General features: G+C 40.5%; 1 protein-coding gene across 16 annotated transcripts in view; it reads right to left on the bottom strand.

Annotated features, from left to right (window-relative positions):
• Positions 1-14,700, bottom strand: part of LTBP1 (latent transforming growth factor beta binding protein 1) — a 476,142-nt gene that overhangs the window by 131,734 nt on the left and 329,708 nt on the right. For all 16 annotated transcript variants that reach the window (XM_053588228.1, XM_053588226.1, XM_053588219.1 and 13 more), the window contains 3 exons: positions 3,307-3,432; positions 2,054-2,179; positions 1,527-1,649 (listed from right to left, as the gene is read on the bottom strand). In XM_053588228.1, coding sequence (XP_053444203.1) covers positions 1,527-1,649; positions 2,054-2,179; positions 3,307-3,432 — 375 coding nt within the window. The remainder of the gene's footprint in view (positions 1-1,526; positions 1,650-2,053; positions 2,180-3,306; positions 3,433-14,700) is intronic.

The following is a 14,700-nucleotide window of genomic DNA, read 5'->3' as shown; positions in this document are numbered from 1 at the left end:
CCTCCCCATTCTGGGAAGGCCAGCAGAACTTATGGATCAGCATTTGACTTCTTTGTGGGGTGGGGGGGTTGCTGCTCTACACATAAATACTAGTCCAATCCCCCCCGCTTTAAGAACTCCCCACAACTACAGATGTACTGAGAAGATCTATATAAAGACAAAAGCAGTCAGGGAAGAGGGAGGTTTAAAGAAATTAAAGTGTCTCAAAAACTAACAATGTGACAGACATCCTACAAGCTACTGTGACCTGTATTTATTTTTGTGACAACCCTGAAAGCTGGTGATAAGCTAAGGAGCCAGCTCTGGGTCAGGCAGGCAGTTACTAGTGTGGGGATTCTGAGCTGATTCCACAGTCCCTGTTCTTTCCCATCCCACGCTGCCTCTCTATAGCAAAGAGGAGAAGTGGGGACTCCACACCTGTGCTTCTCCCACAGCCCCTCAGCCCCTGAAGGACAGTTCATGGCTCCATTCTGATCTGAGCCGATCACAGATCCAAAAACATTAAACACTCCCACTTCTCTCTAGATTAGAACCCAAGGGCCCAAGGCAAGAGGCCAACAGGAGAGGCAAGGGTAGGCTGCCAAAAAATGTCTAATTAGCTCTCCCTCCAGGCCTGGGTCATTAGAGCTGTAAAGAAAACCAATATGCAGTTGCCAAGGGACAGCTGAGAGCAGGCTGTGCCAACCTGGTCTCTCCCTCCCAGAGGGAGGCACAGAACCAACATCACGCTCACATACACTTGCTCAGAGACCCCTGTTCCTTTACCCTCATGTGTCCATGGGAGGTTTTCAGCAGAAGCTCAATGTATTTCTTCATGAAAATAATTACCAAAAAGGAAAAACAAAAACCTGCAGTGGTTTCCAAAAGAACCTGCATAACTCAGGAGACAAATGTGAACAGAAATACGAAATAGATAATTTTTGACCATGCTAAAAATACTTTCAAAACATTTCTGTAATGAAAGAAAACTCATTGCTGTGGTCAGTAATGAAGAAATTTTATCTAGCACAGTTGGAAAGTAACCCAGAGTTGGTCAGACAGTACTTCTGTAGGGAGTCTGCAAGAACGTTTCAGAACACACGTAAAAGAAAGCAGCCAAGACAAAGGAATGTAACAAGGTAGAAAGGCCAAAAAAAAAAAAAAAACACCCCAAAATAAACACTGGTTACACCTGCACCATGAAGGATCCAGACACTAATTAATTCTGGGTTTGTACTAAGATACTACGCAGTTAATTGTTCTAAATACCAGGGTAGGCAGATACTGAGGTGAAACATAATGGGACCATAAGGATTGAAAATAATCCAGAGAGAGCCACAGATGGGAGGTAAAGAGCCCGTGAGTCCTGAAGGAGGTGAGAGCCTGGAAAAGCTGGTGTCACGCTCAGAGAGGCTGAAAGAAATAAGAACCGGGTGAGGTGCTTGCAGGCCTGGGGCCTAGACTCTGCTTCATGGTCACGGTGACAGGGACTCAGCACCCACAGGTGGCACCATCTCTTTATCTCCTTGCTCTCTCGGCAGACTCACCCTCACAACGGCCTCCCTGGGTCATGCGGAACCCGCTGTCACAGTATTCACACCGGAAGGTCCCCTGGGTGTTGACGCAGTGGCCTTCCCCACACACACCTGGCCTCAGGCACTCGTCCACGTCTGCATGAAGCAAAAAAGACAGTCAAGTTTTTGTTTTCCAAACTATTATTTTAGACCTCTTTCATCTCCCAGCGTAATTCAAATTTAATAATTAAGTAACTTTTTTCTATTATCATTTGGATTAATTTGACACGTACTTCAAAATCAAATAGCTTTGATTCATCCCAAATAACATGCTATGTTACACAATGTTTGCACACACTGAACACCCTTCCTTCAGAAATGTTGGAAGGAAAAATATCCATTTTTATATCTCCCAGTATCTAGCAGATTGCTATGTCATGAAAGGTGTTTAATAAAAAATTCTGAGTTGTCTGAATAAGCCCTGCACTGATAAAGTCTTGGACGACCTAAAAACCCAAATCTGAGATTTACACATCAGGAAGAAAGAACATTGCCATTACCTATGCAGCTATTACCCTCCTCACTGGCCATAAATCCTGCCGGGCAAATACACAAGAAACTTCCCTCAGTGTTTTCACAGCGCCCCTTGGAGCAGAGGTGTTGGACCTGAGTACATTCATCAATATCTGTTAACAAAAATACACACGAAAAGATCAGGAGCATGCAGCAGAAGCTCATCAGGTTGCTCTGCAAAGTACCATCATACTATTCCCTGGGGACCACCAACCTGTATTACTGAGGAAAACAGCAAAGGAAACATGGTCTTTCTCCTCTAATACTCAAAAGTCTATTACTGGAATAGGGAAGAAGCTTACTGTGTTACTGTTTCAAAGGCTAAACCTAAAAGACCGTGACATTGGTGTTTCAAAGGTACAGATTTCAGGGCGACACAGGAGGACTCTCCTGATAACTGGGGTCATCTAAGCAATGACACTTGCTGTCAGCCTGGAGTCAGAGGTGCCGTGAAAGATGACTGTTCACGTGAGTGGAGGTGGCTTAGCTCACCTCCACTGTCTTTTCAACTTAATAGCACAGATTCTAAACCTGAAATACAGGATGTAGGCAAATGAAAGGGAAACTGCCACGGTACAGAGCAGGTAGACGTCTCCCCTCCGTACCACACACAAACCAAACAGAAATACCCACGGGTATTAAAGTAGTGCTACTAATAATTAGATATGTGTCTTTGTTGTTTTATTGGCCATAGCACTGAGCTTTCTTTTTCTAAAAGAAGAGAAATTAAATTTAGAGTTAGGGTTAAAGGAATTATTTAATTTTCTTGCACCTGTTTCTGGGATATGAAAGCATATATGAGATCTCTAAATTCTAAATTCACTGATAACTGTCAGCCTATATGGATTTTTAACTTAGCAATCTTTTAGAAATCAAATTTTATGTACTTGGATCAATATAATTCTTTACTGTGACATATATTAATTTGTTGATGCCAAATACATATTTGTAGATAGCTATTTTTAGAACTCTTATTGACTTTATCTGAAAACCTTTTGGAAATTATTTCACCTTTATGTAAATGCATTACATCTGGCAAGACAGTAGCATTGAACAAAGAAGTAAGACAATCCCAGGAGTTTCGCTAGTTTTGTTTTGTGTTCTCATAGCTAAGGAACAAACATTAAAAAAACAATTAAACACAGTAATATTTTCCCCAAATGGTAAAATTGTCTTTTAAAAGGTTCTAAATGTGCAAATATCTGACATTTAATAATTTTGTCAATCAAAAGTATCTTACCAACACATTTCCTCTGGTGCTCACTGAACTTGTAACCCTCGTAGCATATACAGGTATACCTCACTGGCAGGTTAATGCAGTGTCCTGCTCCACAGATATCAGGGTTCACAGTACATTCGTTGATTTCTGTAAAAGTAAATAAAATAATATGAGTAAAAACCCAGAAGTAAACATAAAGATTTCATTGGTACTTGCAAACCATTACTTTGTGCTTCCTGCATAGCTAAAAACTGAGAAGTTTGTACTGAGTTTGTACTGAGAAGACAAAGATAGTCTCCGACATGAAGTATAAATTTATGGGTTTACTTTGTAATTGATTAGTGAGTCCTATCCAAGGTCATCAATAATTCCTCGTGAAACAATGTCTAAGATGAACTGAAGTAGAAATTCAGAAAGAGGCCAGGTAGAAAGTTATAAGAAAATCAATTCCTAATAAAACAATATCCAAAATGGCCCATCAGTGAGTTTCTCCCCACTCTAGTTCATCTCAGACCATGGAGTCTGATCATCATGTGATTTCTCCTGATAAGACATGGACAGTAACTTCCACTTCATGAGCAGGCCACATCCGAGTTCCCACAAACACATACAACCAATCTCCTTCAAAATTTCTCATTGATCCCCAAGAAAGGCCTCCCATGTTAACCAAAGCAAGACTTCTGGGTGTATCTTTCTCTTAGTTTGCCAATTTCTGTGACAGCATATTTTATTTCCAGCAGTAAAGCAGAGTGTTTTTCCAAATCTTCTCTGCTAAATGCCTTCTTTACTCTGCTACAGATTCCCAAGTCAAACTGGCTTCTTCTATAAAGCCTGTGCAGATTAACCCCATTCAAATCCTCACTCCACAGACAGACTACACCCTGTGGTGGAGGCAGGGTTGGAGGAGTCCACGAGTAAGTTCAGGCCATCAAAAAGGACTCAGAGACTCAAAAATGGTCTTCAGAGAAGAATTACTCCTCTCAGACTTTCTACTTCCAGTGACCTTTGTAAAGAGGTATAACAGCATGGTGGAGACTGCACAGCTGGTCTTAGACTCACTAGCCTGGAGATGATACTAAGTACACATCCTGAGGCCTTTTATAGCTCGTGGGGCAAGTTATCTGACTAATCTAAGCCTCACTTTTCTGCATGTGCAAAATCCAGCTTCAGAGTGTGAGCTTGAAAGAGAGAATCTACGCCTGTAGTCCCAGCTACTTGGGAGGCTGAGGCAAGAGAATCGCTTAAGCACAGGAGTTGGAGGTTGCTGTGAGCTGTGTGAGGCCACGGCACTCTACCAAGGGCCATAAAGTGAAACTCTGTCTCTACAAAAAAAAAAAAAAAAAGAAAGAAAGAGAGAACCTAAATAACGCATGTAGGTTCTCTTGACACAATAGAAGTTGGTTATTATTATTGTTGTTGTTACTATTTGTTTATAATGAAGTCATTTAAGAATATATTTTTTAAAAGCACATTTATACCAACACTACCCTGGGCTATTCGTGTCAATGTCATCACATAGCACACGTGGCTCTCTAGAGAGGCACTGGGTTGGAAGAGGACAAGAAACTCCCCAGGACAAGTAGACTGGTACCTGTGAGCCACTTTTAGAAGCAAAAAAGTCTTCCTTAAAATATTATTATTTCTATTTGCCAAAAGCTACACCAGGTTATATTCATAGACCCTCAGGTAAGAATTCTTTTCTCTCTTTTTAGAAATTTTCTAGTGAAATTGTGTTGAGAAGAATGTCTTTTAAGTATTTATTCTATATCACAGGTAGAGGCTTCTTTTCAAAATTACTATTTAGATTTCTTGGTTTTCTTTGTAGTTACTGATGTTCCTTTATACCTTTCTCTGTCATTTTCATAAAATAGACGTGCTGACCACATTGGCAAAAGGAAAATGAATGAATTAAACAATGAATTAGTATACTCAGCCAAGGATTCAGAATAAATTAAAGGCTATAAATCTGGGGTTTTCATGAAATGCTTCATCAGTAGTCACTGCCCCAGAATACCAATTTGTTGATTAAGTATTTGCCATTTTGGATCCACAGATTCAAAATGGAACTTGTGAACAAAAGTCTCCAAAAATAGGTGATGCTTAATACAAATGTGATCCATTCCTATGCCCCAATTTAATTACATATTTAAATTGCAGCTATAAGATAGGAGAAAAGTTAAGGATTATAACTCTCTCGTCTGAGGAATTGAAGTGGATGTGTATAGCAACAGACTTTCCTTCCAGTCTGGTATCTTAAACAGAAGCCCTGAAGTAGAAACTAATAAAACTAGTTAAAATAGTGCTTGAGGATTTTACCTCATACATTCAGTACATGGAGACGCACCTTTCAAATGCTGATCCTGACAGACAGGATCACACATCACCTGTGAAAATGTTACACGGACACCACTAGAGGGTATTAACAGATACATCAAAGGACAGAAGGGACGTTTCTAACACATACGTGATTTCCACAGTTTGCCCCATTTTTACACAAGTGACGCAACTGTCAGCAGTTTGCCCTCAGAGGTCCCTTTTGCCCATTTCCCAAGCAGGATATCACTCTGGCAGGTGGACAGAAAAGAGCCCTCCACCTGCACGACCCCTGTCTACTTTCTGTTTACTAGGCATCAAAATGTTAAGCAACACCAAGTACTTTTTTTAAAGGTAAAAAACAAATTACTAGTACTTATTATATTTTTAAAAAATTTAAACATGTCTCCTGCCATCTGTCCCTGGTTTCCTTCCCTTTTTACTAGGTTTTCATTCCTGAGCACATATACTATGTACAGTACCCAGGACGAATGGTCCTGAGAATGTTGACTTGAAGGAGAAAAACAGAAGTTGTCTGCATTTTCTGTGTTTTAGGGCAAAGACATTATGCTTTGCAATTTTCACAGACTTCCCTCGCTCATAGGCATGGGAACCTGTTCCCACTGAATGGATCAGTTGATGTGGAAACATAAATTTCTTTGAGCAGACTGTGTCAGTATAAACTCTGGAAACAGAGCTCTGATATACCAGGGACAGCACCGATTGCTGGTGCCAGGGGCACGCTGCTGGATGGAAAGGTCTCGTCTCCTTCAGCATGCTTGGATTCCCGTGTCTCCCTCACAGGGCAACTCCACTCTTTCCTTTACAACTATATGTGCCTCCCCGGTACAACTTCACCTTCACTGGGTCAAGGACATTTGTTCTATTTCATTCACTGGAGTTTCTTTAGAAATTGGGAAAAAAACCCATGACCCAAAAGCCAATGGAAAACACCAAGTGCTCTTTATCCTAGCAACAAGACCAATGGGGGATTTCACTCACAGTTTGCGATCTTTACTGTTTCCTAAAATTAAATTAAAATAAAAACAACGGTTTGGGCAAAATATGAAAATGAGTTTGCTGACCTTTAGCTTTTTTCTTCATCACGTGATTACTTGAATGATTAAATAAACAGAGTTTGCAAATGAAGCATGATGATTTTACACACACACACACACACACACACACACACACACACACACACACACACACACACACGTCCGTTTTCCCCAGCATACCTAGTTTATTGGGGCTGTAATGATAATAGAAATATGCTTGAGGGACAAATGTTTTCGAACAGGTCAATCCTGAGGTCTAGAAAAGATCTGATGAGTATATAAGTTTTTTAAATGTTTGAGCCATAATAATTACAGAGGTTTCTACAAGGCAGTCGTGGATGTCAAAGAAAAATTTCTGACTGGTCTGCAAGGGCCATGGGGAAAGGTCAGGAAGAGCCAGAGGCAGGCATCACCTGTTAACTCAGGGGAAGGTTCAAAAAATGACCTGGCTTCCTAACTGCCCCACGATGAGCCCAGATTGTCCCACAACAATTGAAACAGATGTTTCCACTTCGTAAATATTTGCCAAAGAAATAAAGGTTTGCATTTCCAACCTATCCTTCAGTTATTAAGACACTAGGCTAAATCAAGAATTTATATGCTGAAATGTACAATTTATTTGAAAATAGTGTGCCAATAATGTTGCAAGCTACCAAGTCAGCTGTTATGAGTGGAAAATATCACACTTCCTGCAAATATGCAGCTGACTTCATAATTATTACATGTCAGAGTGTGTTTGGTTAAATCTAAAAAGGCTATTTCCAATCTCACCATCATAAAGATACCATCACCAACTAATGTAGAGCTGATTATATTTCTTTTAGATTTCTGCTTACTCTTCCATGTCTTTCTTCAGCTGTGGAAGAAAGTCACAGTACCAAATAACACTCATATTCTCTGTGTTTTAGAGACTAAAAGCATTATATACATTTTGACTTAAATTAAATTTGATACAAAAAAGTCTTCCTATGCTAATGCAGATGGTTTATAATGTAGCTTTAAGTTGGAAATTATTTCAATTCAAAGATTCAATATCATGTTCTCCCTATGGATTATTTCAGAAAGATTTTTTGCTATATACTCCATTATTGCATTAATGTACACAGCTATGATTTAATTAAAAAATAAAAAAGTGACAGAACAACTGTTGCATGAAAAAAAAAATTAGCATCACATGATTTTCGAAGAAAACAGTCCTGCTTCAAACATGTAACAGCAGATATTAGCCTTGTATTTCTGCCAAACTCAAATTAAACTTTTAACAAGCTGTCATCTAAAAACATCCTATAACAGGGCTACTTTCAGTTTTTAAAATCAGCTGTCGTCCATTTTGTTAGTCCTCACATACCTGCATTTAAGTGATGGAAATGCATTTATCCAAACATTTTTTTTTTTGCTTTTTTTTATTATTATTAAATCATAGCTGTGTACATTAATGTGATCATGGGGCACCATACACTGGTTTTATAGACCGTTTGACACATTTTCATCATAATGGTTAACATAGCCTTCCTGGCATTTTCTTAGTTATTGTGTTAAGACATTTACATTCTACATTCACTAAGTTTCACATGTATCCTTTTAACATGCACCGCAGTGTAATCCCACCAATCACTTTCCCTCCGCCCCCTCCCCCCCCTTAACCCCTGCCCCCTATTCTTAGGTTATAACTGGGTTATAGCTTTCATGTGAAAGCCATAAATTAGTTTCATAGTAGGGCTGAGTACATTGGATACTTTTTCTTCCATTCTTGAGATACTTCACTAAGAAGAATATGTTCCAGCTCCATCCATGTAAACATGAAAGAGGTAAAGTCTCCATCATATGGTCTTTGTTTTTTAATTTGTTTATGTGCTGAATTATACTTATAGATTTACGGATATTGAACCAGCCTTGAGACCCTGGGATAAAACCGACTTGGTCATGATGTATAATTTGTTTGATGTGTTGGTGGATTCTGTTTGTTAGGATCTTATTGAGTATTTGAGCATCTATATTCATTAGTGATATTGGTCTATAATTTTCTTTTTTATTGGGTCTTTTCCTAGTTTGGGGATCAGGGTGATGTTTGCTTCATAGAATGTGTTGGGTAGTCTTCCTTCTTTTTCTACATTTTGCAATAGGTTGAATAATATAGGTACTAATTCCTCTTTAAAGTTTTGGTAGAAATCTGATGTGAAGCCATCTGGTCGCAGGCTTTTCTTTTTAGGGAAATTTTGTATGGTTGATGCTATTTCAGAACTTGATGTGGGCCTGTTCAACGTTTCCACTTGATTGTGGCTAAGTCTTGGATGGTGACGTGCTTCCAAGTATTAGTCAATTTCCTTCAGATTTTCATATTTCTGAGAATAAAGTTTCTTGTAGTATTCACTAAGGATTTTTTGAATTTCTGAGGAGTCTGTTGTTATTTCATCTTTGTCGTTTCTGATTGATGAAACTAGAGCTTTTACTCTTTTTTTCCTGGTTAGGTTAGCCAAACATTTATCTATTTTACTGACCTTTTCAAAAAACCAACTTTTTGATTTATTGATCTGTTGTATAATTCTTTTGTCTTCAATTTCATTTAATTCTGCTCTAATTTTGGTTATTTCTTTTCTTCTACTGGGTTGGAGGTTGGAATGTTGTTCCTTTTCCAGTTGCTTGAGATGTCCCATTAAGTTGTTAACTTCCTCTCTTTCTGTTCTCTTGAGGAAAGCTTGCGGTGCTATAAATTTCCCTCTTAGGACTGCCTTTGCGGTATCCCAGAGGTTCTGATAATTCATGTCTTCCTTGTCGTTTTGTTCCAAAAATTTGGCAATTTCCTTCTTATTCTCATCTCTGACCCAGCTATCATTCAGCATAAGGTTATTTAACTTCCATGTTTTTGTATGAGTATGCAGATTCCTGTTGTTACTGAGTTCAAATTTTATTCCATGGTGGTCCAAGAAGATGCAAGGAATAATTTCTATTCCTTTAAATTTGCTGAGGTTAGACTTCTGACCTAAGATGTGATTGATTTTGGAGTATGTTCCGTGGGCTGATTAGAAGTATGTGTACTCAGTTTTGTTGGGATGAAATGTTCTGTAGATGTCTGCTAAATCCAAATGTTGGATGGTTAGGTTTAAATCTAAAATTTCTTTGCTCAGCTTCTTATTGGAGGATCAATCCAACACTGCCAAAGGAGTGTTGAAATCTCTGACTATTATGGAGCTGGAGGAAATCAAGTTGCTCATGTGTGTTAGAGTTTCTCTTATAAATTGAGGTGCATTCTGGTTGGGTGCATAGATATTAATAATTGAAATCTCATCATATTGAGTATTACCCCTAACCAATATGAAGTGACCATTCTTATCCTTCCTTACTATTGTTGGTTTAAAGCCTATTGTATCTGCAAATAGAATTGCAATACCTGATTTTTTCTGATAACCATTTGCCTGAAATATGGACGACCATCCTTTCACCCTGGGTCTATATTTATCTTTTAGGGTAAGTTGTGACTCTTGTATGCAGCAAAAATCTGGCCTGAGTTTTGTATCCAGTCAGCTAACCTGTGTTTCTTTAGAGGAAAGTTTAAGCCATTCACATTAATGGAGAATATTGATAAGTCTGGTAAAATTTTGGGTATCGAGTTTTTCAAAAGTCTAGTGGACATTTTTAATCCTTTTGCCACTGTGGACGTTGGAGTTTGATCAAAAATTTCTGAGTGAGTTTACTTTTGTGGTTAGAGGATTGGGCTGGTCATTATGGAGGATAGGTCTGAGAATATCCTGAAGAGCTGGTTTGGTTATGGCAAATTTCTTCAACATACGAATGTCATTAAAGTTTTTAATTTCTTCATCATTAATGAAACTCAGTTTAGATGGATACAGGATCTGGGACAGAAAGTTATTTTGCTTTAGGAGATTAAAAGTCGATGACCACCCTCTTCTGGCTTGAAAAGTTGCAGCAGAGAGATCTGCAGTCATTCTAATATTCTTCCCTTTGTAGGTAATGGATTTCTTACGTCTGGCTGCTTTGAGAATTTTCTCCTTCATATTAACTTTAGGGAAGTTAATTATGATATGCCTGGGGGATGTCTTATTCAGATTGATTCGTGCTGGGGTTCTGAAACTGTCTGCTATTTGAATTTGAGAATCTCTTGGCATGTCTGGAAAATTCTCTTTCATAATTTCATGGAGAAGGGCCTCTGTGCCTTGTGAGGCCACTTCATCACTTTCAGGGATTCCAATGAGGCGGATTTTAGCCTTCTTCGAATTATCCCAGAGCTCTCTAAGAGAATGATCCGTTTTTGCTCTCCATTTCTCTTCCTCTTTGAGAGTTTGGGAGCATTCAAAGGCTTTGTCTTCAATATCAGAAATCCTTTCTTCTGCTTGCTCCACTCTGTTACTGAGGGATTCTACTGTATTTTTCAGATCTTTGAGGGCTGCAAAATCTTGCTTCAATGCGTCAAAATCTTTGGTGGTTTTGTCTTTAAATTCGTTAAATTCTTGAGACAACTTTTGAATTTCTCCTCGAATTTCTAAATCTGACTGTTGAATTGCTCCTCAAATTTCTAATTCCAAATTTTCCTCCAGTCTATTAATCTTGTTTGCAATCCAAATTCTGACATCGATATCTGACACCTCGGCCAGCTGTTTATGAATGGGATCTTCAGCTACATCTGCCATATCTTTCCTTGGGGGGGTTGATCTATTCTGTTTATTCATGTTACCAGAGTTTTTCCGCTGATTCCGCCCCATGATTGTTTTACACCGTTTGATTTTTCCCCTGGAGCTTTGTCGAGGACCCATACAGTGCTATGGCCTGAGAAACTGGGGACCTGTTTGGTGTGGTGGGGCTAAGTGGTTCTGTCTTGTTTTCAGCTGGTCTCTGTTCAACCCTAGTGAAACAGTTACTCTGGGTTGAAGTCTCAGCTGTGGAGAAATACCAGCGATTAAGTCACCCCGCTCCCTACAGGCAACAATTGGAAAAGGAAAATCAAACCTTCCTACAACCACACACCCTGGGCACCACCTGAATATTCCTCAGGCGATTGGCTCAGTTCAAAAAGTCCAAATCAATGTCTCATTTAGCACCTGTCTCAGGTGGGAAAGTTTAAAAGGTCTCTGGCAACCGGATCGCAGGGGTCTGGTGACTACTCATATATGACTTGCTCTGGTGCTCCGTGGAGTCAGGAGGACCCACCCAGCAAATAGATTAGTCTGGGAAGGTTGATGCCTCCTTCCCTACCTTGCACCTATGACACACCCAGTCACTGATAGTCCTGCAGGGCTATAACTCAGTTGCTGTAGTGAACAAAAGATACTCCAGGGGTTTGTGCCTACCTGAATCACAAGGCTCAGCCAGGCCGTTGCGCTCTGACTCTATCGAGCAGGGGTAGGTGAAGCCTGACAACCTCCGGTGCTTGATGGAGGCTGGGGGTGTTCCTTCAGTACTAGCCCGGCCCTGATTGATGTTACTGACAGAACAGAACTGAACCACTTTGTGGGAATTTGTTTCTGTCCCTGCTAAATTCCGCTGCAGAAGAGAAGCTGTTTTGAATTCCCAGAGCCTGCACTTCAGGCCCTGTCTTTGCTCCTGCAGGTTTGTATTCGGTTAGCTGTCAGTTCTAGCCACCTGTCTTCCTTTGTCTGTAGGTTGACGATCCCCTGAGGGCTGGGTGTGTCTTAGGCTCAGTAAAGTGGTCCTCTGGGTCAGCCCCACCCTGGGACTTCCCAGCTCTGCACATGCATTTTTAGTTACCGCGCTCCACCGAGGCAGGTACCGCCTCAGGCAAACCCTTTACTCACAGGGCCTGCGTTTACGTCCCAGATCTGTTCCATGGTGGTTGCCACCTAAGTAGATGCCTGGCCTCCTCTGGTTGCCCAGGGAGACAGAGGGTGTGGCTTCGGAATTTCCGGGAATGAGGCCTATTGTTGCCAAAAGATGGCTGCTGTTTTGCGCCTTGGGGCACCACCGCTCCGGCGTGGTTCCCTCTCAGCCAACTGTCTTCTCCTCACTCCCGTGCTGTAGAGTTAGCACTGACCAGCTGCAGTTTAGGCCCTGTCCACAGCCCTCGAGAAATCACCCAAGAATCTGGACTCTTGGGGGATAGGCCTCCAGACCTCAGACTGTGAGTGGAGGGGAGTGCTGGGAGCTCAGAGTTGCAGGTAGAGAATATACACAGTTTTATGCCTGGCAGGAGAACGCCATGGCACCCTGGTAGGGGAGGTAGGTCCAGTTTTTAGAGGGTCTCTCCTGTGGACTGTAGTGGGAGGACCTTTGAACTCTGATCATTTGTTTGTGGGGCACTCCAAATCATTCTCATGGGGGAGGGGACTCCTGTCCGCTTGGTGGTGGATTTTGTACCTTTTGTTTGCATCCTTGGGGTCGCAGCTCGCCTCAGCAGGGTTGATGTGCGTTCTTCAACCTTCTCTCTTGATGCAGCTCTAATCCGCCAGGTTACTTGCTAAATTTCTGTCCTTTAACTCTCGTTCTGGACGGGAGCCTCTGGGGAAAGCTGGTTTCAGTCAGCCATCGTCTCCCTTCCCCCCGGTGCTTGACTACTGTGTGTTATGTCTTCACTTTCCAGGGTTCTTTGCTTTTCTCCAGAGAGGTGATGAGTGATGGCTTAGAGATACCAAGACCATTTTCCCAGCTTCAGGGATGTCCCGGTGTCCTCTCTACAGATCTCGCAGTACTTGCAGGTCATAGGGTGACAGAGGCTGTTGCAGAGACAACTTGAGCTCTCCAGGAAATGGAACCACTGAAGAGGAGCCCCCAGCTCCTTGTCCAGCGCTAGAGACAAGCTGCTGGGATCCCTCTATCCAGCCAAACTTAATTAACCTCTATGAAGCTAGCTGGCAAGTGTGTCCATTCCCATTCAAAACTAGAGTGTGTCTTCACATTGAAAAATGGAAATACATTATTTGGGAAGAGTTAGTGAATTATAGTATGTTGTCTCATTCACGTTTTCTTTTTAACATTGAGATAAACAATTAGAAGATCCTTGTTGACCAATATAGTAAATTCCATGCTTCTACACCTTGGAATGCAAAGCAGGATCTATTTTAGACATGATGAAGAATAATTAATTTTAGCCATGGTCTTTTTTTTTTTTTTTAGGCAGAGTCTCACTTTGTTGCCCCCTGGATAGAGTGCTGTGGCATCACAGCCCACAGCAACCTCAAACAATTGGGCTCAAGCAATCTTCTTGCCTCAGCCTCCCTAGTAGCTGGGACTACAGTCATGCACCACCACGCCCAGCTATGACATGGTTACTTTAAAAAATCACTATCATGTCATTGTATCACTCCAAAAATACGTAGAATCACTAACATTTCTGTATCACTTTACTAGGTAAGATCAGAGTGGTTGCTAGGCAATAAATGTGGAGAGGCCGTGGTTCTTGGAGCAGCCATACCTTGTCTGTCGCTGAATTCAGGCTGCTTCTACACTGCTAGCTCACCTGCCATTTCATCCTGGGACAGAGGTGCCTTTTAAAAATACCTTGTAGTCTGTTGTCTTGATTCAAGTATTGAAGAGAATGTACATCCACATTTTTGAGGAACTGACCAAATGTTTAATACATAAGAACATTTCTATTTGAAATGAAGCATACCATGTTTCCAAGGAGTGAATATTCTAATGGAGGCTACAAACTCTTTTATTAGCTACTCCTGTCATACATGGCCAACCTCATTCTACAGTGGAATCTTGAACTGAAAGTTGACATAATGCCTCTGGGGGGACATTTTTTCCTCACTCTAAAAATATCTGTCCACTTCATAATAAAATTCCAAAATAAAATAACACCTAAACCTCCTAAAACCCATTACAAAAAAACAATCCCTGCTAATATCTAGTGTATTTTTTCCAGTGTTTTCTCAACATGTATGTATCCTTTTTTTAAGAAATCCATATAATATTTAACACCATTCAATTTTTATATCCTTCATCTTAAATTTAGCAATATCTTGTGACCATTTCTTGGTAAATAGATCTCAATAAAAATTCTGCAAAAATACTACATTTGGGGCAACGTGTTCCAATGTACAAATGTACCATAACTATCTATTTTCCTATA

The sequence above is a fragment of the Nycticebus coucang genome, chromosome 4, assembly GCF_027406575.1.
Source record: "Nycticebus coucang isolate mNycCou1 chromosome 4, mNycCou1.pri, whole genome shotgun sequence".
In the NCBI taxonomy this organism is placed as follows: domain Eukaryota; kingdom Metazoa; phylum Chordata; class Mammalia; order Primates; family Lorisidae; genus Nycticebus; species Nycticebus coucang.
This window is presented reverse-complemented; position numbering and strand designations above follow the sequence as displayed.